The 26,773-nt window shown below is 44.1% G+C and overlaps 1 protein-coding gene across 1 annotated transcript; it reads left to right on the top strand.

Moving 5' to 3' along the window:
* Positions 1-17,121: 17,121 nt before the first annotated feature.
* LOC138947395 (D(1B) dopamine receptor-like) lies at positions 17,122-25,528 on the top strand. Its single transcript, XM_070318853.1, has 4 exons — positions 17,122-17,653; positions 18,434-18,658; positions 20,962-21,150; positions 22,975-25,528. Exons 2-4 carry the CDS (start codon positions 18,512-18,514, stop codon positions 23,926-23,928), a joined length of 1,290 nt encoding a protein of 429 aa, XP_070174954.1. The 5' UTR covers positions 17,122-17,653; positions 18,434-18,511; the 3' UTR covers positions 23,929-25,528.
* The last annotated feature ends 1,245 nt before the right edge of the window (positions 25,529-26,773 follow it).

Here is a 26,773-nt window from a genome sequence, read left to right as displayed (position 1 = left end):
ATTTATCAAAAAAATGAAAAAAAACGTCTGGGGATATCATACCCAGGAACTCTCATGTCAAATTTCATAAAGATCGGTCCAGTAGTTTAGTCTGAATCGCTCTACACACACACAGAGACACACAGACACACACACACACACATACACCACGACCCTCGTCTCGATTCCCCCCTCTACGTTAAAACATTTAGTCAAAACTTGACTAAATGTAAAAAGGACTGACATGTGTGTGTGTGTGTGTGTGTGTGTGTTTGTGTGTGTGTGTGTGTGTGTGTGTGTGTGTGTGTGTGTGTGTGTGTGTGTGTGTGTGTCATTGTGTCTGTGCGTCCGTGGCTGCGTCTACGATTTTATGTTTCTGTGTCTGTTCGTCAAAGTCCGTCCATTGAACCGTATCGTAGGTGGTCAATATGATTGGACTAGCCGTCATCCATTAGCGCTGAAAGCTGGAATCTATCGTACCTTTCGATCAACAAAATGGTTGACTATTTTTAATGGAAGCTGTTCCAGTTCATTGCCGCGATAATCTTCTTCCAACCTCTTGCGGTGACGTCCAACACAAGAGGAAGGGAGCGTGTCTCAAGGTGTCGACACCGGATATATCGATAATGTATCCGGTATTCTGATCGAAAGGCACTTTGTGGTGAGTCAGTAAAAGCAATAATGTTCGGCTACCAGCTGCGAACGTGGAAGGGAAGAGAGCTGTAAAATACTGCGAAGCTTCAGACCAATTTCAGATACAAATAATGGAATTTAAAAAAAATCAAGCCCTGTTTCTCTTTCTTTTCTCTCTCTTTGGTTTAAATAAGCGCGCGCGTGTGTGTCCGTGTGTGTGCGTGTGTGTGTGTGTGTGTGTGTGTGTGTGTGTGTGTGTGTGTGTGTGTGTGTGTGTGTGTGTGTGTGTGTGTATGTGTGTGTGTGTCTGTCTGTCGGTCTCTCTCTGTCTATTTGTTTATCTGTGTCTGCCTTCTTGTCTGTCTGTCTGCCTTGGTGTATGTTTGCAGCATGAAACAAAACGGTCCTGGGCCACTTTTCACTTGCATGACTTTGGGTCTATAGGCTTACTTTTGCACTGGACATGGCGTATATGGTTCAACAATACTGATTGTTCATGCCATTCCAGACGGAACAGTAGTTCAGACCTGCCCCCCCCCCCCCCCCCGCCCCGCCCCCCCCCCCACATACACCCGTATTGCCTGTTCTTGCGCTCCTTTATTTTGGTTCTAAGCTATCTGGCTTACGTACAAGCTGAGATAAAAGGATAAGGCCAAAAAAAAAAAAAGGTCTGTCTACGGTAACCCGACCGACCCTATTTTTTTCGCGCGACCCTAGACTTTTTTTTGGCATTTGGGGGAAAAAAAAAATCTTGTTTTTTTTGCAAAATAACGTAAAAATATGGTTTTTTGGAAAAAAAAACAAAAAAACAAAAACAATCCCGACCTACCGACCCTATTTTTTGGGCCTATGTTACCGTAAACAGACCTATTTTTTGTTTTGGCCTAAGCAGTTAGAAGCTTTCCAAGCAACTAAAAGTGAAAGAGTACTTGAGGATTGAGGTGAACCCAGACAAGAGGTGCCAGCACCGGTTGTTTACACCCAGAAGCTCAGTCAATCGTGCAATTCAAACAGAGTGTGCAATTTGACTATGCCTTTGATTAAAGTAGTGATAGCTAATTATTCACGTGAAACCCCGACCCGTGATTGCGTACAAGCCCGACCCAGTGGAGCGACAAATCTCACACTCATGTCACATGCCGGATATTCGGTTATACCGAGAGCGCGCTGACGCCAGGTGTAAATAAAGCCTTGTCGCCAACTTCACGGAAGGTGTCCCCACTTCTAAACAAAATGTGTCTCTTTGAAACCACGTATGGTTGTTGGAATGAGTATGGTTTGTATCTTGTACATGTGTGGTTTTCGACGAGAAATATGCAGGTAAACGAACATACGAACCGATTTGCTGTAGATCTGTCCTCACTCAAGCATATTCGCCCATTTTCATCCCATCCTACACGCCTCTTTGTCGATAAATGGACTGACAAGCCAAAGTATTATGTTCATTGATGTGTCCTGCGTTGATATGTGAAATATCACCATTCAAAACGGTCTGTATTGTGCAAAACTTTAAAAATAAATGAAGCAGTCAAAACTGTGAGGTAGCGCACCGCCGCTACGTCTGGATCGGAATAAAATTGCCTCTGCGCGTTGGAAACCATACAGCATCAACACACCCAAGCTAACTATCGCTTGGCGGTACTACGGCGGCGTACGCTCGGTAAAGCCCATCTTGAACACACGGCCAGTACTGGCCGTGTGTTCAAGATGGGTAAAGCGTTGAATATACGAGGGGGGTGGGGGGGGGGGTTGTCCCTCACTTAACGTTCTTTGGGCGTCGCGTTGGACAAACAAACATTTGCCCAATCAGTATTTCAAGATACTAATAATAATAACCCTATGGCTCTAGGCCCTTTACAGAATGCCGTGTGAGATGGAATTTTTTGGGCCATTTCGGCGCATATTTACCTTTCAAGGGCCTATTATTTCAAGTCACACGGGTATTTGGTGGACATTTTTATCTTAAGCAAAAGACACAGACATGTTATCTTAAGCCTAAACAATTTTGCCAGGAAAGACCTTTTTGTCAATCGTGGGATCTTTAACGTGCACACCCCAATGTAGTGGAGAAAGAGAAGACATTAAAGGGATACGCCTGTACCGGCCCCCCTCCCCCTCCCCCCCCCCCTCCCCCCCTCCCCCCAAAACAGACTGTCTCAAATCGCCCTTAGAGCCCACATTTTGTTGGAGGGATACCACACTCCGTTGGCATACCGCACAATTATTTAACATGCCGCGTTGGGGTCATCTTCAAAGACGGTATATGCTTCGCATCGTCCTACTTTTTTTTACCCCTGACAGTAGCGAAAATAACTCTGTCGGGTTTGTATGCGTTCTGAAAGAGTGAATACCCTTGCTTTTAGTGAGACAAACAATCCACGGGCCAATCACTTGCGAGGGGTGTGTCTGAAACACGTGCACGTGTTCATTATTTGTCTGACTAAAAGTAAGGGTATTCACTCTTCACAGCCCATACAAACCCGACACTTATTTCTCAACATCGTCTATTGCTTGAGGACAGTTTTTATTGTACAACATTTAGTCAACTTCCGTTTCCTCACTTTGTTTCGCAACTTAAATTTCCAAGCATTGATACAGATAGCTTACTTGTGCATTTCAGTGTATTCAATAGCAAAGCACCGTCAATGCGGAGTCACAACACACATATTCGTACGTGTTTATGATAAAATGTATAGTCTCTTTGATTTTTGGGTTGCTGTTATTGATCATATTGAGTTTTTGGAGTTTTTCCATGTTTTGATATGAATTCAGAGACTGAAAAAAATAGGACAGACCGCTGTGTCAATTTTCTGATTTTTTATTTTGACCCCTACCATGTTCTAACGTCTCCCAGATCAACACACAATTACTAACCATTCTGAATCATACACACTTTGAAACCAAAATAAACAAGGTGACAAGCTTTATTTTAAATTTGGCAGCAAGAAAAACACGCTGTGTACTATCTTTTGCTGGAGGGCATGCATATCTTCCTTTTTACTAAGAGAACAGATTACTCTCGGGTTTTGTTTCCTCGGCTGTAATGTATTTTTGCATAAACGTTCCCTGCAAATGGAGAAAAAACGCGACCCGTTCCGGCGCAGAGAATTCTGTACCAGGCACGAATCGTTTGAAATGTTTCTGAATACGCCACGATCAGCCAACCACGAAGAACATAGAAAAGACAGAAGTAGTGAAAGGGATCTAATGGCTTTTAATACAATGTATATCCGCGTTTTGCTCATTGTCTATCGACTGTCCGAGATCGGTGTCACATAAGAAACTGATTTTGCTTCTGGGCAAAGTATTCGGCCTCTCAACATTTCTCTTCGGATATTTTGCTTCCGGCTTCCTTCGACGTTTCTTTACTCACTCCCTACTGGCCGATTTTTCCTATGCTTTCCACTGTATACTGGCCATTTGTATTAGTTGGTAAAAAAATCATTACTAAAGAAGTACTCAACACAGATATTTGAAACTTTCAGGGTTTACTGTTGATATGTTGATGCCCTTCAGTGCAAAGTTTCAAGTGTTTTACTTAGAAAATAGCTGATTTAGGTGGGGGGTATAAATAACCCTTTTTCTGGCATCAAAATTACGCTGAACGCAGGGCCATCACTTCAAATTCGCGTGGTTTACTCACTCACTACGAACACCATGCACACCACTACACCACGAACCACTGCGATAGCAGTGTTTCAGCACGTGGCAGTGTTTCAGCACGTGTCGTACTGGTAGACGCCATTGTTGTTATGCAAATTTGCACAAAGCCAGCGAGTACGAAATCAAACCTCCCGTCATCGTTCTACAGCAGACAGAAGTGAAACTAGCTTGGTAATTTGCAGACGATTGGTTAAACTTGAGAGCCAGCCTCTCTATTTTCGTACAAAAATTGACGTCATTGAGCTAAAAAAAATCCAAAGGTCAAAAACTGCTATCGCAGTGGTTCGTGGGGAAGTGGTGTGCATGGGACCACTGCGATAGCAGTGGTTCGTAGGGAGTGAGTTAAAATCTTACAGACTCGCGTTTATTGGTTGGTTGGTTGTTTCTTTGTTTGTTCCTGGTATTGTTTATTGGGGGAGCCGGAGGGGGTAAGGGTAGATATTATGTTTTTAGTAAAGAATGTTGTCCCGAACTGAATGTGCGTCACACTGACACAGAAAAAGGACGTCCTCTTACAATTCCACATTTGGATTTAAAGAAAACAATCGTTGTCGTGTGCGCTGCGTGAGTATCTGTGTGTGTGTGTGTGTGTGTGTGTGTGTGTGTGTGTGTGTGTGTGTGTGTGTGTGTGTGTGCGTTAGTGTGAGTGTGTGTATGCGTGCGTGTGTGTTTACGTGTGTAAAAGCGACCACGGTACTGATCGCGTGTCAGTCGTCGGCCGGCTTCCACGCTGCCTATAAACGAAGCCATCTTCAAAGAAAACAAAAAGTTCTCCAGTTACTGTCAAAATGGAGAGATTGATGGTGCTGTGTGTGCTGTATGCGTTGGTCTGTCTATGGGGAAGTGTGGACAGTCGCTCACACAAAAGAGGAATGAGTCTGGAATACAAGTTGCTTCTCTGTCATGACTTTGACGTATACCGTGGTCAAGTCTCATGGTGGTAAGAGGTAAGGCTTTCAAATGGGATAGGTCCATCCCTCCGCTTGGTCACATGCCAAAACTCAACACCTGGCTGTTTGCTGTGGTTAGTTGGAGACAAAAATGTTTTACGAACTTGTGGCTTTTACAAAATTCATTCATAAAAAAAATAGTTCTCACTGTATGTGTTCCTTGTTGGAAGATTACGTGGTCGACCGTTTTCATTAAACCCGCCATAAACCCGGTGACCTCAATTATTAGCACCAACAAAAACGCTAACAACAGTTACTGTTACAGCGAATTACTTCATATGTGACCCTCCACAAGGGAATGAGTCGCATGTCACCTTTGCATGATGTTCATATTTTTACATTTTCCTAAAGAGTTTTTGTATGCTCTATCCAGTGGTGAAAACCGTTTTAGAAAAGAGCGAAAAGAGTTATAAGCCTTTGACTAAGATGACCGTCACACTGTTACCAGTATGGAAAGCCGTTTGGCTCATAACCATTACACGCGTAAAAAATGATTAGTACACGTGTAATAAATAATTAATGCACGTGTAATTAATGATTAATACACGTATAATAAATGATTAATGCACGTGTAATAAATGATTCATACACGTGTAATAAATAATGTATACACGTGTAAGAAATGATTTAATACACGTGTAATAAATATTTTATGCACGTGTAAGAAACTTGAATCGGAAAATATACGACTTGCAAAGCAACAACTCTCGTCTATTCTACTTCCGGCTCGCGCGCGATTGATCTCTCAAAATGGCGACGCCGCTAGAGGGGATTTTTTTGGATCAGACCCGCCGAAAGGTGAACCATTGCATCAATTTGTTGCAGTCTGTAAGCGTGCAAAGCGAGGCGATGAACACGCATAGAGTGTTTTTCATGTGGATTCCCAGTCGGAGTTTTTAAGTCGCTTAACCAACGCTTGTACGAAATATTTATTACACGCGTATTTATTCATTTCTTACGCGTGTATGAAAAATGTATTACACGTGTATTTAATCATGTCTTACACGTGTAAGAAATGATTAAATACACGTGTAAAACATTTGTCATACACGTGTCAGAAATGATTAAATACACGTGTAATAAAAATGTCATACACGTGTACGAAATGATTAAATACACGCGTAATAAATATTACATGCACGTGTAAGAAATAATTAATTCACGCGTAAAAAATATTTCATGCAAGTGTAAAAAATAATTAAATACACGTGTAATAAATAATTACACGTGTATTTAAACATTTCTTACACGTGCATGAAATATTAATTACACGTGTATTTAATCATTTCTTACACGTGTATGAAATATTTATTACACGTGTATTTAATCATTATGCTATTCCATAGCATAAGAAACAAGTCGCGTAAGGCGAAAATACAATATTTAGTCAAGTAGCTGTCGAACTCACAGAATGAAACTGAACGCAATGCCATTTTACTCGTAGCATCGTCAGGCCACCGCTCATGGCAAAGGCAGTGAAATTGACAAGAAGAGCGGGGTAGTAGTTGCGCTAAGAAGGATAGCACGCTTTTCTGTACCTCTCTTTGTTTTAACTTTCTGAGCGTGTTTTTAATCCAAACATATCATATCTATATGTTTTTGGAATCAGGAACCGACAAGGAATAAGATGAAAGTGTTTTTAAATTGATTTGGACAATTTGATTTTGATAATAATTTTTATATATTTAATTTTCAGAGCTTGTTTTTAATCCGAATATAACATATTTATATGTTTTTGGAATCAGCAAATGATGGAGAATAAGATAAACGTAAATTTGGATCGTTTTATAAATTTTTAATTTTTTTTACAATTTTCAGATTTTTAATGACCAAAGTCATTAATTAATTTTTAAGCCACCAAGCTGAAATGCAATACCGAAGTCCGGGCTTCGTCGAAGATTACTTGAGTCCCACACTGTGGACGCATAATCAATTTGGTTGAAAAATGAGGGCGTGACAGTGCCGCCTCAACTTTCACGAAAAGCCGGATATGACGTCATCAAAGACATTTATCAAAAAATTGAAAAAAACGTTCGGGGATTTTATACCCAGGAACTCTCATGTCAAATTTCATAAAGATCGGTCCAGTAGTTTAGTCTGAATCGCTCTACACACACACACAGACACACAGACACACAGACACACAGACACACGCACATACACCACGACCCTCGTTTCGATTCCCCCTCGATGTTAAAATATTTAGTCAAAACTTGACTAAATATAAAAAGATAAATTAGGCTTACACGTGCAATAAGAAATAAATACACGTGTATTAATCATTTATTACGCGTGTATTTATGTTTTATTACACGTGTAATGGTTATGAGCCAAACGGCTTTCCAAATACCAGACACTCCCCGGACAAATATATTAAGCCTAGCGCAGAACCGCGCGAGGTGACATGCGACTCATTTCGTGTGGAGGGTCACATATTTTGTGCACGTTAACTTCTATTTTGTGCATGATCATCTCACCAAGTGAACATGCAGTCTGCGGGTGAGATAGTTCCGCGACGTATATATATATGTTCTCTCTAAAATAAGTTCACAATGACCCACTTGCACGCGTTACAGGAACACTTGTTCGGGTTGCTCTGACTGGTGTTTTGACATGATACGTGAGCACCCGTGCTGACTTTGAGCCTGGGAGTCTCGTTAGGTGATCTCGTAACTTCTCTGTTATTCTGACGGGTCTCGGTACGGCTGGCTGGACATTATGCATAAGCACCATTGTTGCCTTCGATGCTATCAACCCCTGGATCTTGTTCTGCGATCTCGCAACTTCTTTGTTGTTCTGGATGGTCTACTACTGTACTAGTCCGGTTTTTTTCAAGAGAATTAGTGTCCTACAGGCATGGTTTGTCAGCCTCTTAAGGAAAGGACTGGGTTAATATATTTCAAAAAAACAAAAAAACAAAAAAAGGAGGAAAGGAATAGGGTAAGGCCGAGCAAGCCAGACCCCGACGACTGGGACCCAGGACCCACTCTCCATAAGGATGGGGGTGGGGGTAAAATAAGACATATATGTTGATACTAGAGGAATACCCGGCTTCGCCGGGGTGAATCGCGAGACAGAGACAGACAGCGTGGCGGTTCATCACAATCACCTTTGCAGGCGAAGTCCTGTCAAACGGGATTGAGAATTTTAGAGCTTATTTCTTAGCCCTATATTATCTGTTGTGGCTTCTCAAATGCCAGAACATACAGACAGACAAAAGCCGCTAAACCCCATCACAAACAGAACTCTACAATCCACAGGTTTTTGCCCACACACACACACACAAACACACACACACAGAGAAGCCGTATATATGGTGTATTTTTCGCGTGGCTATAAATTGATTCGACCTTTTCACTTTGACAGTAAGAACAACTTACGGGTGCAAGGGAAGCGTTCTGGACAGCGCAGTGACATTCTAAAAATAGTTACTTAGAAACGGGAATTTGGGGTGAATCGCGAGACAGAGACAGACAGCGTGGCGGTTCACCACAATCACCTTTGAAGGCGAAGTCCTGTCGAACGGGATTGAGAATTTTAGAGCTTATTTCTTAGCCCTATATTATCTGCTGTGGCTTCTCAAATGCCAGAACATACAGACAGTCAAAAGCCGCTAGACCACATCACAAACAGAACTCTACAATACACAGGTTTTTGCCCACACACACACACAAACACACACACACACAGAGAAGCCGTATATATATATGCATATCTGTATCTATAAATATATAGAGATAGGTGAGAGTGTATTTTTCGCGTGGCTATAAATTGATTCGACCTTTTCACTTTGACAGTAAGAACAACTTACGGGTGCAAGGGAAGCGTTGTGGACAGCGCAGTGGACAGCGCAGTGACATTCTAAAAATAGTAGTAACTTACAACTGAACGGGAAAGCCACACGAAGGAAGGGAGATAAACGCCAAACACTGGAGAAGATAAGGAAGAGTTACTTATAATGGTGAAATGAACACAAAAACCAAAATCAGTTCAGCGCTGCGCGCTGAGAGCACGTGTTGAAATATCTCATCGATGATATTGTGTCCGGGGTGTAGCTGAATACGGTGTCCAAATTTGAAAAAGATCCACCGAGAACTTTGGCGTTGTGATGTGGTGTAGCGGCTATGGTGTGTCGGTATGGGGGCCCGGGTAGCTGAGGTGGAACCAAAATAGCTGAGGTTGAACCAAAATCGGTTCAGCGCTGCGCGCTGAGAGCACGTGTTGAAATATCGACCAGGTTGTGTCGTGTCCCGGGTCTACCTGAATATGCCCACCAAATTTGAAGCAGATCCATCGAGAACTTTGGCCGTGCATGGCGAATACACAAATACACAGACACACACACAGATACACAGACACACACACAGACACAAGTCGTATATATATATAGATCCTTGTAAAAGGAGTAGTTATGGTCGTATGCGTTGTCTTACTTGGGGGGGGGGGGGGGGGGACCAGTAAAAGCATAATCTTTAATTCATATGTTATTTCATAAAAGATGTTAAAACTCAGGACCACACCTTTTGATAAAAACTTTAAGAGTGAAACGTTATGTAAAAAATAGAGAGACTGTGCTACCACGTAAAAATCAGACACACACATTCATACTCGCCCGCATGCATCCTGTGCCATACGGCACCTGTCCATAATAAATAGGATAACAATGGTATAGTTAAGATCTGCATTGTCCGCCAGCCCTCCTGCCACTGCAATAGTCGCAGTTGAGCCGACAGTACACTAGCAGTATTCATTTAAAAGGATGCACTAGTTTTAATTAAAAGATTGTTTAAAAAAAAGAATCCTCTCGTTTATGGTGTCTCATTTTTAGGATTTATTTTAGAGTCTGGGAGCAGGAGCTGAGTTCCATTTGGGTTATGGGGGAAGTATGGGCTGCGGCACTCGGTCACTAGGTGAGGCACTGCCCTTCGCTCCCTGTTGCCTGAGCGCCAACAGCCTCATATCTCTATACAAGTTTTAGTTAAGATTTAGTTAATTATTGTATATGTGTGAGAAGAGGGGGAAGACGTAATCATGGGTTGGGCCTCTACTAGCCACCTGAAAAAAAGTGTGTGTAGGGGGGGGGGGGGGGGGGGGCGTGGGTTGGTGGGGGCAACGGGAAACAGGTGGTAGGAGACCCGGTAGTATCTTGGTGGGAGAAGTACAGGTATGGTTGTCAGCTATTCCGGCTGACGTAGGTCTGTGTACACACTACTTGTGTGACACACTATGTTGGTATTGAAATGTCAGATCAATAAGCCCTAAGCAACAAGAGACTGCCGCGCGGGTTTCCCATGATCTGACAGAGCTGTCTGTACCGCAGTTAGGGCCTCTACTAAGCACCAAAAAAAAGGGCCGGTAGGGGGTGGTGGGGAAAAAGGGAGAGGGGGTGGGAAAGTGTTAGGAGGCCTTACGGTATTATTATGGTGGGAGGCGTACAGGTATGGTTGTTTGTTTAAAATTATGTAGGCTCAGACCCACCGTGCACACAGACAGACAGACAGACAGACAGACAGACAGACAGACAGACAGACAGACAGACAGACACGCGCGCGCGCACTCACCTTCATTAGACAGAGAGAGAGAGAGAGAGAGAGAGAGAGAGAGAGAGAGAGAGAGAGAGAGAGAAAGAGAGACAGAGAGACAGAGAGACAGAGACAGACAGACACACAGAGACAGAGACAGAGAGAGAGAGACAGAGAGAGGCCAAGACAGTAAGAGAGAGAAGGGGGGAGAGAGAGACAGAGGGAGACAGAACAGAGAGAGAGAGAGAGAGAGAGAGAGAGAGAGAGAGAGAGAGAGAGAGAGAGAGAGAGAGAGAGAGAGAGAGAGAGAGAGAGATCGTCAGCATCAAGTGCATAGACGAAGAGAGAGAGAGAGAGAGAGAGAGAGAGAGAGAGAGAGAGAGAGAGAGAGAGAGAGAGAGAGAGAGAGAGAGAGAGAGAGAGAGAGAGAGAGACATGCACACAAACACAGCAAACATGCATGCAATGGTCTACACTTTGCAAAAGTCAATGATAAAAATCATCATAACTAACTAGAGAACTCAAAAACATTAACCTCCAATATCTCTCTCTATATATATACGACTTGTGTCTGTCTGTCTGTCTGTGTGTTCGCGATGCGCGGCCAAGGTTCTCGATGGATCTGTTTCAAATTTGGTGGCCATATTCAGGTACACCCCGGACACAGCGCTGAACCGATTTTGGTTGTTCTCTGGATCCATTCCCAGTAACTCTTCCTTATCTTCTCCAGTGTTTTCAGCGTTTATCTCCCTTCCTTCGTGTGGCGCGCGAATATTCTCGTACCGTTACTATTGCACCCCTAAGTTGTCCTCACTGTAAAAGTGCAAAGGTCGAATCAATTTATAGCCACGCGAAAAATACACTGTCATCTATCTCTATATTTATAGATATAGATATGTATATATACGGCTTCTGTGTGTGTGTGTGTGTGTGTGTGTGTGTGTGTGTGTGTGTGTGTGTGTGTGTGTGTGTGTGTGTGTGTGTGTGTGTGTGTGTGTGTGTGTGTGCAACACCTGTGGATTGTAGAGTTCTGTTTGTGATGTGGTCTGGCGGCTTTAGTGTGTCTGTATGTTCTGGCCTTCCTTAGAGAAGCCATAACAGATTTTAAAGGGCTTAGAGATAAGCTCTAAATTTCTCAATCCTGTTTGAGTGGACTTCGCCTCCAAAGGTGATTGTGGTGCTTCGGCACTCGGTTACATTCGGCGGCGTCGACAGGGATGGGACTCGACATGATATGTTCAGGAATGGCATTATGGCCACTGAATCATTTTCGTGCTGTTCCCATTCCACGAATCTGGGAGGGACCTAAGCTTGGCGGGTCCATGGTTCCGAACTTTGAGGACAAAGTTCATTCAAACGGGGGCGGGTGTGACAGGGAGACTACCGTCGCCCGTCACAGCAGACTCTGCAGAGTTGTTCGCCTTAGAAGTTGTGAGCTATTTATAGCTCGCAAGGCAACACCTGTGGATTGTACAGTTCTGTTTGTGATATCGTAAATATGCTGCATCAAATTTGGTGGGCATATTCAGATGGACCCCGGGCACAAACTGGTGGATGAAAATTTTCAACACGTGCTCTAAGCCGGCGAACCGCTACTTTGTCTCGCGATCCACCCGGCGAAGCCGGGTATTCCTCTAGTAATCAATATGCTCCGGTCAAAAAAGTACATCAGTCATCAATACTAAGACGGGATACAAACGAAACCAAACAAACACACAACACAACGTGTGTATGTGCGCGCAGTTGACAAACACATTTTATGTGTGTGTGTGTGTCACGTGTGTGTGTGTGTGTGTGTGTGTGTGTGTGTGTGTGTGTGTGTGTTTGTTTGTTTGTTGTGTGTGCGAGCAGTCAGAAACAATAGCTAGGCACAGGCAAAAGACATTTTAAAAGTTATATCGATGCCTGTGCAGCCGTTGTGAGCATGAGGAAATCGAACGCCTAAGAATCTCACTCTGGTTATCAGTAATATCTCTTTTTCACGTCTCGACTAGTGTTCAGAGTAATCTCTAAACAACTTATATATTTTCGTTTTTATTCGAACATTTCTGTTTTAATTCATGGGTGTGACATTGCATAGCATGACATATACGAGAAAAAGTACTGTCATATTGCTTTTCTTAATTGACAAACACATTTTCTGTGAGTGTGTGTTGAGACAATCACATAACATGTACGATTTGTTATCAGCGAATACACCTGCTAAGGCCAAAAAAAATAATAGGTGTGGTTACGGTAACATAGCCAAAAAAAATAGGGTAGGAAGGTAGGCAATCACTTTTTTTTTAAAACTTTTTTTTCTAATGTGTACAAATTAAACCTACTTGACAGGGAAATAAGTGTGCGACTCGGGCGCTTTCGCTTTCATTGCGTTTTCTGCACTCGTTTACTTGTTGTTTTGGGTATTTTTTTGACAAATGTAATAAAAAGTTATAGGGTCGGCCCCAAAAAATAGGGTAGGTCGGGTTACCGTAACCACACCTATTTTTTTAGGCCTAATTAACGAAAGGCCCGTAGAGTGTGTTTTTTGCGTGTGTGTGAGTGTGTGTGCAATGATCGGCATGCGCAAATGAAAAACAAACAAACATGAGCGTGTACTCAGGCTATACGGTGAAACGGCACTACTAGTACGTTCCAGTCAATGAATACGGTGAAATAGGAAACGGAAAAAAGATCAATCGGGAGTACACCGTCTGTATTTTGTCATCTTTCTTTTTTGGATTTGTTCATTATTTGTACAGATGCTTTATTCACACTAGCACACAAACACATACACTAAAACACACGCACACAAACTAACACTAAACACACACACACGCACACTAAGACACACACACGATGGATATTTCCTACATCTAATAATAGTCCTTAAAAAAACCTCATTGGTTAATTCTCTTCGTACTTCCAATACCCCCAATCCCTTCCCCCCGCATTCGCACGCGCGCGCTTGTGTGTGTGAGTGCGAGCGCGATTTGCATTTGCGCTTGCTATGCAGTGTGTGTGGCTGTGTGGTCGTACGTGCGTTCGTTTTTGTTGTATTGTTCCCCTGATAGCAGGAAAAAGCTCGCTATTCTGCCAACGTGTGTGTGTGCGTGTGTGTGTGCGTGCGTGTGTGTGTGCGTGTGTGCGTCTGTGTGTGTGTGCGTGCGTGTGTGTGTGTGTGTATTTGGTATAGCGGTGTGTATGTGTGTGTGTCTGTGTGCATTTGCGTGTGCCAGAGTGCGCGGAGGGTGGGCACAATGTGTCTTTGTTGACTAATACGTGTAACAACAAAGGTCTGTATCCTGCAAACGGTACACTAGACTATACTCCTCTGCCAGCCAGCCAGTGTACTGGTGCTTACAGCACGCGTGCATCAGGTTCAGGTGTCTCTGTGATAGGGAACGGCTCTGATTACCCACTGGTGCCACGGCGTCCAGACACATGCGACCATCACGTGATAGGCTGTCTCTGACGCCAAGCTACGTTGCGTTTAAAGCTGCCATCACCAACAGACGAATAGACGGTTTTTGGAAATAACTCCGTCTGGTTTTGTATGTGTTGTGGAAAAGTGACCTTTTCTTGCAAAACCTTTTTAAAAACATTGGAGTGGCCAGTTCCTAGCGAGGGGTATGTAGGAAACACGTACGTGTTCTTTCTTTATTTGGTGTTTAACGTCGTTTTCAACCACGAAGGTTATATCGCGACGGGGGAAGGGGGGAGATGGGATAGGGGAAAGCGGGGAGATGGGATATAGGCACTTGTTAATTGTTTCTTGTTCACAAAAGCACGAATCAAAAACTTGCTCCAGGGGCTTGCAACGTAGTACAATATATTACCTTACTGGGAGAATGCAAGTTTCCAGTACAAAGGACTTAACATTTCTTACATACTGCTTGACTAAAATCTTTACAAACATTGACTATATTCTATACAAGAAACACTTAAAGGCATATGTACGCGCTCCCGTGTTTACAAAGTGTAGTTTGCCCATAATCGATGTCAAACGCACCATAAGACCATGTAATGACGATATGTCGCCATGCGCGGACCATATACATGCATTACAGCTTGTTTTAGAGTCTCAAAAACTTTGGATGTAAACAAAGACGCGGAGTTATTTCCCTTGCGTCAACGCTACCTCTGTTGGCAAATCTATAAATAGGACGATCCAGATCAAAATGAAAATTAACATATCTCAACATTGAAGGGGTCCTAGACCACAATATTTTGCAGGGAACTTAATTTAGCATGTCTCCAGCTGTTGGTAAAGCAATTAGCGTGTATAGTCATCGAGTACATATGGCTTTAACAAGGGTAAAAGGAGAAACAGAACCCGTTAGTCGCCTCTTACGACATGCTGGGTAGCATCGGGTAAATTCTTTCTCGTCCCAACCAATATGGGACTCCCCCTAACCCGCGGGGGGTTTGTATGGGTTGTGAGAGAGTACATTCCCTTGGTTTTAATGGGACCAACATTAGAGGAGCCAATCACTAGCGAGGGGTGTGTCTGAAATAGCCTACATGGACAGGAGAACGTGTGAATTTATTTGTCCGAGAAAAAGCAAGGGTATTCACTCTTCCACATCCCATGCAAGCCCAACAGTTATTTATGAACATCGTCTATTTCTCAAGTTGTTTGTTTGTTTGTTCGTTCATGGGCTGAAACTCCCACGGCTTTTACGTGTATGACCGTTTTTACCACGCCATTTAGGCAGCCATACGCCGCTTTCGGAGGAAGCATGCTGGGTATTTTCGTGTTTCTATAACCCACCGAACTCTGACATGGATTACAGGATCTTTTTCGTGCGCACTTGGTCTTGTGCTTGCGTGTACACACGGGGGTGTTCGGACACCGAGGAGAGTCTGCACACAAAGTTGACTCTGAGAAATAAATCTCTCGCCGAACGTGGGGACGAACTCACGCTGACAGCGGCCAACTGGATACAAATCCAGCGCGCTACCGACTGAGCTACATCCCCGCCCTATTATTATTTCTCAAGTGATTGTAGGGACCTTTCCCTTAGTTGATCGATTGTTTCTGTACGGTCTGGTTTTTAATACACTGGCCACAAGGCTCCCCCTCCCCCAACCCCCCCTCCCCCCGCTCAGTTTTCCTTCAGCTTAAAATCGGTTTCATTTGTCCAAGCAACATGTTGGTGTGGCGTCTCAAGTCCGAGACCACACGTACCTTGGTCTACCTTGGCGTGTTTACAACGGTTTGACTCACTTTGAGCTTTCAAAACGTTTGCAAATATTATATATATATTTCACATTTTTAGCACTTGGGCTGGAGCCATTCCCCAGAAGAAAGGGACTTTAACGTATTTTAGGGGGTCTGTGTATTCTACGCAATGAAATGTCATTTTTCACTAGGTCGTATCCATGCGTTTTTCGTGTTTTATGTTCGCTTTATGCAACGTATGCTTGTTTCACTGTTCGACTGTTGTTCCCTTAAATCTGTGTTTTCTTGTACGTTTATAATTATGTATTTTTCTAACTTTCCAAAAAAAGTTGTATATTAATCACGAAAAAGACGGAAAAGGCACACTGGCTGCCAGTGACGCCTGCTTTAAGCGAGACGGGCTGCAGGACGATAATCTCACAACTGCATGTATCTGTAACACTCGCTAGTCGGTCACTAAGAGGTCGCGCCCGGGCAGTAACTAGTAGGGAGATTTAAAAGACAGCACGTTTCGTTTTGCAGCTCGTTTCGTTTGGTGAATGAGTCACCCCGCGAAACGGAACGTGAAACGAGACGGCATAGGCCGCAGACAAGATTTAGATGTATTCACGTTTCGTTTCGGAATGAAGGAAGGGCGATAAATCTTCAAGTGAAATTATCACGTCTGTCCTCGATCAGAATGGAAAAAAAACCCTAGGAGGTGGTCCAGAATCGGGCATACTTTGATTATTTTCAGTCCAAATAAATCACACAGACTTTGTTTATACAAAATCACATACGAAGCCAGAATAAAAATTCGATGCGATGACCTACTTCTGCTTCGCCATTTGCTTTCTCACCATGAAGTTGGATAAATGTACCAGGATCAGCACCCTTCAAAATATTTCAGTTCACAACAGTTGTCTACCTCCAATGAACACATTCTCAGCGCTGAAAGACTGTGAAAGGGTTGATGAATCTAGCAATGCATAAAATGGCCAACAAATAAAACTGTTAGTGTGCAAAAATACTCACAAAAGTTGACGAAATATTGTTCGTTTTTTGGGGGTGGAAAACGTGACTGCGTTTTGACGTTCCACGTTCCGTTTCAGTTGACCTTCACCTTTCCAGCGAGAGACCCCCGAAATGATGACGTTTACCACAACTTCAAAACGAAACGTCCCGACGTTTCGTTTATTAAATCTCCCTAGTGTCTCGGTGGGTTGTGTTGCATGCACACACATTATGCAGATCTTTGACACGTTTCACTGTCTGCATTTGGATGTCGCGAATTCGACGACCTGTAAAGTGCATTGACATGTGTGTGGACTCTCATTACATCTCGTCTCTGTGGTTTGATGTCCACTCACACATGTATACTTTCAACACTTCTGACTGTGGGACGGCACTTTGGTGCCACTACTGAAAGAATCTCCAAAGTGCATGGACGTATTTGTGGGTTCTTATTTAATCTCTGGTGTTTCTGTGGTTTGTTGTCTACACGCACATGCACGCTTTCAACACTTCTGGCTGTGGGACTGCACTCTGGTGCCACGTCTGAAAGAAAGGCTCCAAAGTACAGGGGCGTGTTTTTCGGTTCTGGATACATCTCTGCTGTCTTTGTGGTTCGTTATCTACACGCACAGTTATACTTTCAACATTTCTGACTGTGTGACTGCACTCTGGTGTCACGACTGAAAGAACGGATTCAAAGTGCCTGTACGTGTTTTTCGGTTTTGGATACATCTCGACTGTCTTTGCGGGTTCGTTATCTGCACGCACATTCAGACTTTCAACACTTCTGCCTATGGGACTGCACTCTGTTGCCACGACTGAAAGCACCTCCAGAAGTGTCTTTTTTGTTCTCATTACTTCTCTGGTGTCCCTGTGGTTTGTTGCGTGCACACGTACATGCAGACCTGCATCACTTTCGACTGTGTGACCGCACAGTGTTGCCATGTCTAAAAAGAACCTGCAAAAAAGTGTCTCATCTTTTCCTCACTGGCCTCGTTGCATCTCTGTCGCATGTCGCCTTAAACCTCTATCCTTGAAAAATAAAGTTCCATCATCATCATCATCATCTGTGTCCTGACTCAATCCAGACCTTCGTGTTGTGATCAAGATCAAGATCAATGCCCGTCACTCCTGTCAGGGTATGGGCCGCCAACATTGTTGTTGACGTTTCTGTAGCGAAGTCTTTTTTTACAGGGAGGGGGTGCTAACCCCACGCCCAACCCTCCTCCTTTTTCAGCCGGGCTTGGGACCGTCCTTGGCGGAGTTTCGTGTTGTGAAGTTGCACAATATTCTACCACTGACATTTCTCGGTAAATTCAGTGGTTGGTTGCATGTATCGGCAGATCTTCTGCACTTCTGAATGTGTGACTGCACTCTTAGGCCAAGAATGCGAGTTTCTTGACATTCGTGTGGAGTTACTCATCACATCTCTGTGTCTAGGTTAAACCAGACCTTCGTGGTATGAAGTTGGAGCCTGCGCCCTGCCAACACTGTGATTTTTGATAAATAAACTTGGAATTTGTGTGCAGGTTGATGGTCTTGAAGCTTGAAATCTGATCAGGAACATCTGTTCATGTACAAACCTACCGGCTTTAATCGTTGATGTCATGAACTCGACAACTTTTGACCAATCGAACGCAGCGAGACAAGAGCACGTGGATGTGTCGCATCATGGCCACTCCCACTCCCACCTGATTCTCACCTTGGCACACATTCTGCTGGCGCTTTGGGCGTGGCTTGCCAATCTGACACAGGTGAGACTGACAGAGAGTAAGGCGGAAAGGGGCAAGTTTGTAAAGTCTAATCCTTCTCTTAAAAACTGAAACAGGCTAAAGTAAAAATATGGTAACGTTCTTCTAGGTATTCCACGTATTAAATTCTGCACCTGGATCGCCGTATTAGCAACTGTCTTACTTTTGGGGTTATCATTATGCTACTAAGATGTTCTGTTTTAATTAAATCGCTTCCTGTGTCTCTTTACACTTTGGTGTTGGTGGAAAGAATGGTATGAGAACTGAAAGCAGCTCGGGGTACAAGTGGCATAGAGGAGGAGCTCAACGAAATCTTGCGATCATTTAGCAAAGCTTGCTCATCCAACTAAACTCAGACAATCTAATCTCGCAAGATATTTGACCGTAAGCTAAAGATTAGTTCTCACGATATTCTCGTTTTCCGATGACATTCTCGATTTGTCATAAGATTTCTTACTTCTCGTGTTATTTTTGTCCAACGTTCCGGTGGTGACCTTCCGTCCTGTTAATATACAACAAGAACCTCACATATCAACTTCGGAACACCAGTTTCAACTTCGGGTCACACGTTTCTTTTTGAGCACGAGATGCTTTCCCTACCAGCACCGAATGTAAGCCCCATATCGGCCCCATGTTATTTTGCACGTCTTCTGGGGCCCAGTTAGCCGATCTGGGTCCCACATGGGTAGCATCTGGGGTAACCACGAATGGAGTGGAGAAATGCCGCCCATATTCATCCCGTATGTTCCCCACATAAAGCAAAACTATATATCTATACCGAGCAACAAAAGAAACGCGAATTTTCTCCAGAAAAAACGTTTAATCACAATTTTAAAATGTCATTTCTCATAAACGTAACATCAAAACGAATCAAAATCACGGTGGTATGTTCTTCGAACACTGTTCTTGGCTATGGTATAGTCTTTCGCTGCCACGGGACGTTGATGACGGCCTGGCATCGGCGACTCATGGAGTGGATGAGTCGGTTGATGGCGTCTCTCGGGATGTTGCACCAGGCATGGATAAGGGCCTGACGCAGTTCTGCGGCAGTTCTTGGTCCTGGGCGTAACTGGTTGAGCTTTCTTTGAAGTTGGTCCCAGAAATGTTCAATGGGATTCAGATCTAGATCTGGGCTGAGGGCGGGCCAGGCCATGATGTCGATGTTATTGTGCTGCAGGAAGGCCTGGGTGACCCTGGCTGTGTGCGGGCGAGCGTTGTCTTGCTGCAGAACACAGTTTCTGCGCGCCTGGAAAAAGGGCACAACATGAGGCTGTAGGATCTGGTCAATATAACGCTGTGCTGTGATGCCGTTTCCCCGACCAGGACCAAGATTGTTGAAAAACACAGGTCCCAGGGATTGGTTGAGGCCGATTCCACCCCAGACCATGACGTTTGGTCCACCCTGGGCATTGTGTTCCATGACGCAGTCACCAGCATAGCGTTCACCTCTTCTTCGCCACACTCTGACACGCCCATCAACATGACTAATGCAGTAACGGCTCTCATCGGTGAACAGAATGTTTCGCCATTGTCTCCAGTTCCAGTTGATGTGATCCTGGGCCCACTGCTGGCGCGCCATGCGATGTCTTTGAGTGAGGACTGGTCCTCTAGCTGGACGGCAGTTTTGGAGGTCTCGCTCAGCAAGTCTTCGGCGTACTGTCTGGCCACTGATGGGTCTCTGGTGGTTACCGACGGTGTTCCTGGCTGTTTCATTGGCTGTATGGAATCGGTTTCTCAAATGATGACGCAGGATTTGGCGATCTTGTCTCTGTGTGGTAACGCGAGGTCTTCCACTTCGTTGTGTATCAACAGTGCTTCCGGTGTTGACAAAACACAGCTGAAGGCGATATACTGTTGACAGATGCACATTGAAAGCGACTGCTACCGCTTCTGGGTCATCACCAGCCGATAATCGACCCACTGCCCTCTCGCGTTGTTCTGGTGTCAATCTTGGCATCTTGACTCTGTCAAAAGTTAGACTGGCAGTAAGCGTGCCATGGTCTCTTTTTATTACTAATGCATCAGTGAACACATCTCACACATGAGGTTTCCCCCACTCCGCTTGCACGTGCTGTAAGCGCGCATCATGTGTTTCACGTGGAAACTGCTTGTCCCGTACGTTGAGACAGCAGCAATGGGAAAATATTCAAACAACAGCTTTGTTACACATGACTGCATAGGGCATCTATATCCCGAAAATTGTCACTCTCAGATTAACTGCGTTTTTTAAAATCAAAATATCAAAAAATAATTCGCGTTTCTTTTGTTGCTCGGTATATTTCTCACATGGTTCTTCTTCTCGCCAGGTGGTAAACATTCTCCTGGACAGAAAGCTGAGACGCCAGCCTCGCAACAAGCTGATCATCAGCATCAGCGTGAGTGAGCTGGTGGTGGCTGGCTTCCTGTGTCCTCTCTACACCGACAGCTTGGTGCGCGGTCCCTGGAGGCACGGGCTGCTCGTATGCTCCATGTACGAGGTCGTCTTCTACCTGCAGGTGAGGACTGGGTTTAGATCATCAGTTACCTGCTGTGTGATCAGCTTTTAATTCTTTTTTTTTTTTTAACCTAAGTTGCATGCAGATTGCTTACTATTTTTATTATTGCCTTCTCTCTCTCTCTCTCTCTCTCTCTCTCTCTCTCTCTCTCTCTCTCTCTCTCTCTTTCTCTCTAGAGCTCTCTTTCTTTCTCTCTCTCTTTCTCTTTCTCTCTCTCTTTCTCTCTTGCTCTCTCTTTCTCTCTCTCTCTCTCTTTTCTCTTTCTCTCTCTCACACTCTCTCTCTCTCACCTCTCACACACTCTCTCTCTCTCTCACACACTCTCTCTCTCACACACTCTCTCTCTCTCACACTCTCTCTATCTTTCTCTCTCTCTCTCTTTCTCTCTCTCTCTTTCTCTCTTTCTCTCTCTCTCTCTCTCTCTCTCTCTTTCTCTCTCTCTGTCTCTCTTCTCTCTCTGTCTCTCTTTCTCTCTCACTCTCTCTCTCTCTCTCTCTCTCTCTCTCTCTCTCTCTCTCTCTCTCTCTCTCTCTCTCTACCGGCACGGTTGGCCTAGTGGTAAGGCGTCCGCCCCGTGATCGGGAGGTCGTGGGTTCAAACCCCGGCCGGGTCATACCGAAGACTTTAAAATTGGCAATCTAGTGGCTGCTCCGCCTGCCGTCTGGCATTATGGGGTTAGTGCTAGGACTGGTTGGCCCGGTGTCAGAATAATGTGACTGGGTGAGACATGAAGCCAGTGCTGCGACTTCTGTCTTGTGTGTGGCGCACGTTATATGTCAAAGCAGCACCGCCTTGATATTGGCCTTCGTGGTCGGCTGGGCGTTAAGCAAACAAACAAACAAAACAATACTCTCTCTCTCTCTCTCTCTCTCTCTCTCTTTCACTCTCTCTCTCTCTCTCTCTCTCTCTCTCTCTTTCACTCTCTCTCTCTCTCTCTCTCTCTTTCTTTAATTTTTGTACAGAAATCTTTCTTCATTGGTCTTTTTCTCTTATCAATCAAGGTCTTACATTTTCTAATCAAAATCTCAATTACTGAACAATTATCACGTTAACTATCAAAAATGTGTGATGAGCTTCATTTATCCGTTAGTCGGTGGGAGGAAGCCACCCTTATTTTCCAGCAATGGGATATTAATGTAAATAAAATGAAGATGAACTGAAAAATAAACCCAGTGTATTCTGGGTGTAATATTGAGTATGGTAGCTTGGCTATATTTGACACTTGAAAAAGAGAACGTGTTCGCGTCTTTTCGTGTGTCTGTTGTGAGAGAAATGAAAGCAAAGCCATTTGGGGCATGTAAGTGTGTGATGGGTTGTTTGTTCACTTTTAAACCAGTTGGTCGACATGCTTGCGATTGTTTCATATGGGTTTCATCATATTGCTTTGTTGGGGATTAACTTCGGGTTTCAACACATGGTTTTAGTTTCAAAAAGATAGTCAACAAACTAACCACACTATCTGAGCGCCCATCGTTGTCTCAGACGACACTGGGTCGAAAAGGTTTGTGTAAGGCCAGTCCATCAAGAAATGCAACGTGCACAGATCTGTGTATCTCATAATAATTTCATTTCCATTACTTTATAATCCTATTTGTCGAAAATTCGTGACACTTACTCCCAGTGGAAAGATAGCAGCAACAAGAGTCGCGCTACCGTGTTTAGGTCTAATCAACCACCTGCACTTATATAGCAGAATGACCGAGGTCTTTTACGTGTCGCTGTGGTGACACGGGGCTGGGAAATGGATACCATCTCTGGGTCTGCACATACAGTTGACCTGTGTCCGTCCCATGACAGAATTGTTAAAAATGTGACTGTGTGCAGGTGAGCGTGTCCTCCCTGGCAGTGCTGGTGCTCAACCTGGAGCGTTTCTACTTCCTCCTGGCCCCTCGCCTGCTGCAGGCTCCCGCTAGACGTCACGTGACCACCCTGCTGACGTCACTTCCTTGGGTCGTGAGCGTGGCGGTCGTCGTCCCGCTCTTTCTGTGTGGAGCGCGCGCTACGTCAGAGCACGTGCCGGGTCTCCATCATCGCACGTGCGTGGTGGAGTGGGACCGGACCTTGCACATCGTCACTGTCTTCGTCACGTTCCTCGCCCCGGCTTTCCTCTTGCTGGCCACTTCCGTGGCTGTGCTGCTCATCTACGTCATTTCCGCTGCACGTGCTCACGAGGTTACAACAGGGGGCAGCGAAGAGCCAGTTTCGGTGCCTGTGGATCCCCGGTGGCACCACTCGGCACCAGAAAGCGCTGTTATGGGGGGTCGGACGAGAAGACGCAATTTTTCAGGATTGCAGGAACTGGACAGCAAGACCAAACGCGAGTGTGTGACTGCTGTGTGTGCCTCCAGTTTCCTCTCCGTCGGTCTGCAGTTCCCTTTCTTCACTCTCCTGCTGCTACAGAAGTTCTGCGAGCATTCTCAGCACTACAATGGACAGTCTTCTTCTTCATACACGGTAGACGTTCCGCCAGAATCTGCTCTGCATACTGTGCTGGGCTCTCGAGACAACACCGGGACCAGCTGCCAATTTTCTGACCTGGCATGGGCCACATGCATGATACTGGGGATGGCCAAGCCTGGAGTGCTCCCCGTGGTGTGGCTGCTCTATGCAGACATCAGAGCAGGGCTCAGTCTCAAGGCGTGTGTGCGCTCGTGGAAATGTTTGAAAACGGCAAGACAGTCTGTGGCCGCGGGGGCGTCTGGCGTCGTAGACAGCGAAGGGTCTGAGTCGGCGTGCACTTCCATGCCCAGCCTTACCTCGCAAGTCACAGTTATGTAGAGCGTGATCAGAGGGAACTATAGTGTCATGTAAAGTGTAAAGAACAGGTGAATGCCATGATCCCCAGAACATTCCGATGTTCTCTTTGGATTCCATTAAATTCACCTACCAGCTGCTCAAGATTGCACAAGGCACATTTCCTTCTTTAGAAGGATTGTCTGCCTGATTCAGGCTAACGCAAATACATTTGCCTCTAGTTTTTGTCTCTAGATGTCAATGTGTGGCTTCTGTCTATATTTCAGTGACAGAGAATATCATGTTAGGGTCATGTCTGTGGAATATGGCTGCACCTCCAGAATCACCTACTTGGAACTGTTTCATCACACTGGATAATGCATCTCTGTTTCACAATATCGGGCACTGACCCACTGTTTCATCACACTGGATAATGCATCTCTGTTTCACAATATCGGGCACTGACCCACTGTTTCATCACACTGGATAATGCATCTCTGTTTCACAATATCGGGCACTGACCCACTGTTTCATCACACTGGATAATACATCTCTGTTTCACACTATCGGGCACTGACCCACTGTTTCATTTTTACTGGAAAAAGACCCACTGTTTCATTGTACTGGATAATTGTACTCAATTTAAAGACACTGGGTATTGACCCATCGTTTCATCATTCCGGATAATGACTCACTGTTTCATCATTCTGAATAAATACCCACCATTTCATCTATCTGGATAATGACCCCCTGTTTTATTATACTGGATACTGAGCTGCCATTTTATCCATCTTGATAATCATTAATGACCCACGGTTTCATCATACTAGATAATGACCCACTGTTCGACCAATTTGGATAATGACAAACGGTTTCAGCATTCTGGATAATGAGTCACTGTTTCATCAAATTGAGAGATGTCCCTATTTTTCGTTATACTGGATACTGATCTGTTATTCCATCATTATTGATAATGACCCATTGTTAATCAAACTATATCATGTCAATCTTGATCATTACTGTTTTTATGTATTTAGATAATGATCCACTGCTGGCGGGGATATAGCTCAGTTGGTAGCGCGCTGGATTTGTATTCAGTTGGCCGCTGTCAGCGTGAGTTCGATCCCAGGTTCGGCGGAAATTTATTTCAGAGTCAACTTTGTGTGCAGACTCTCTTCGGTGTCCGAACCCTCCCCCCGTGTACACTACATTGGGTGTGCACGTTAAAGATCCCACGATTGACAAAAGGGTCTTTCCTGGCAAAATTGCTTAGGCACAGTTAATAATTGTCTACCTATACCCGTGTGACTTGGAATAATAGGCCGCGAAAGGTAAATATGCGCCGAAATGGCTGCAATCTACTGGCCGTATAAAATTTCATCTCACACGGCATCACTGCAGAGCGCCTAGAACTGTACCCACGGAATATGCGCGATATAAGCCTCATTGATTGATTGATTGATTGTATGATACTGGGTAAATGAGCCACTGTTTCATCAAAGCGATCCATATCCCACGGTTTCATCAAACCGATCCATATCCCACTGTTTCATCAAACCGATCCATATCCCACTGTTTCATCAAACCGATCCATATCCCACTGTTTCATCAAACCGATCCATACCCCACTGTTTCATCAAACCGATCCATATCCCACTGTTTCATCAAACCGATCCATATCCCACTGTTTCATCAAACCGATCCATATCCCACTGTTTCATCAAACCGATCCATACCCCACTGTTTCATCAAACCGATCCATATCCCACTGTTTCATCAAACCGATCCATATCCCACTGTTTCATCAAACCGATCCATACCCCACTGTTTCATCAAACCGATCCATATCCCACTGTTTCATCAAACCGATCCATATCCCACTGTTTCATCAAACCGATCCATACCCCACTGTTTCATCAAACCGATCCATATCCCACTGTTTCATCAAAGCGATCCATATCCCACGGTTTCGCGTTCTTTTCTGTTTGGTATTCTTTCGCAAAGCTAACCACAAGTGTTTGAAGACTGAGTGCATCTGATCAGTCCATGCTTCGTGTTCTTTCAAAATTCCTTGATAACTGTTCCAGAACCTGAAGTCGTCATTCTGCCGATCGGAAAGCGAAGTGTTTTTTGTTATATTTAGTCAAGTTTTGACTAAATATTTTAACATCGAGGGGGAATCGAAACGAGGGTCGTGGTGTATGTGCGTGTGTCTGTGTGTCTGTGTGTCTGTGTGTCTGTGTGTGTGTGTGTGTGTGTGTGTGTGTGTGTGTGTGTGTGTGTGTAGAGCGATTCAGACTAAACTACTGGACCGATCTTTATGAAATTTGACATGAGAGTTCCTGGGTATGAAATCCCCGAACGTTTTTTTCATTTTTTTGATAAATGTCTTTGATGACGTCATATCCGGCTTTTCGTGAAAGTTGAGGCGGCACTGTCACGCCCTCATTTTTCAACCAAATTGGTTGAAATTTTGGTCAAGTAATCTTCGACGAAGCCCGGACTTCGGTATTGCATTTCAGCTTGGTGGCTTTAAAATTAATTAATGACTTTGGTCATTAAAAATCTGAAAATTGTAAAAAAAAATAAAATTTTATAAAACGATCCAAATTTACGTTTATCTTATTCTCCATCATTTGCTGATTCCAAAAACATATAAATATGTTATATTTGGATTAAAAACAAGCTCTGAAAATTAAATATATAAAAATTATTATCAAATTTTTTTTTTCGAAATCAATTTAAAAACACTTTTATCTTATTCCTTGTTGGTTCCTGATTCCAAAAACATATAGATATAATATGTTTGGATTAAAAACACGCTCAGAAAGTTAAAACGAAGAGAGGTACAGAAAAGCGTGCTATCCTTCTCAGCGCAACGAATACCCCG

Source organism: Littorina saxatilis, linkage group LG1 (assembly GCF_037325665.1).
Source record: "Littorina saxatilis isolate snail1 linkage group LG1, US_GU_Lsax_2.0, whole genome shotgun sequence".
Taxonomy (NCBI): Eukaryota; Metazoa; Mollusca; class Gastropoda; order Littorinimorpha; family Littorinidae; genus Littorina; species Littorina saxatilis.
Note: the sequence above shows the minus strand (reverse complement) of the source record. Positions and strands in the feature narration are given on the sequence as shown.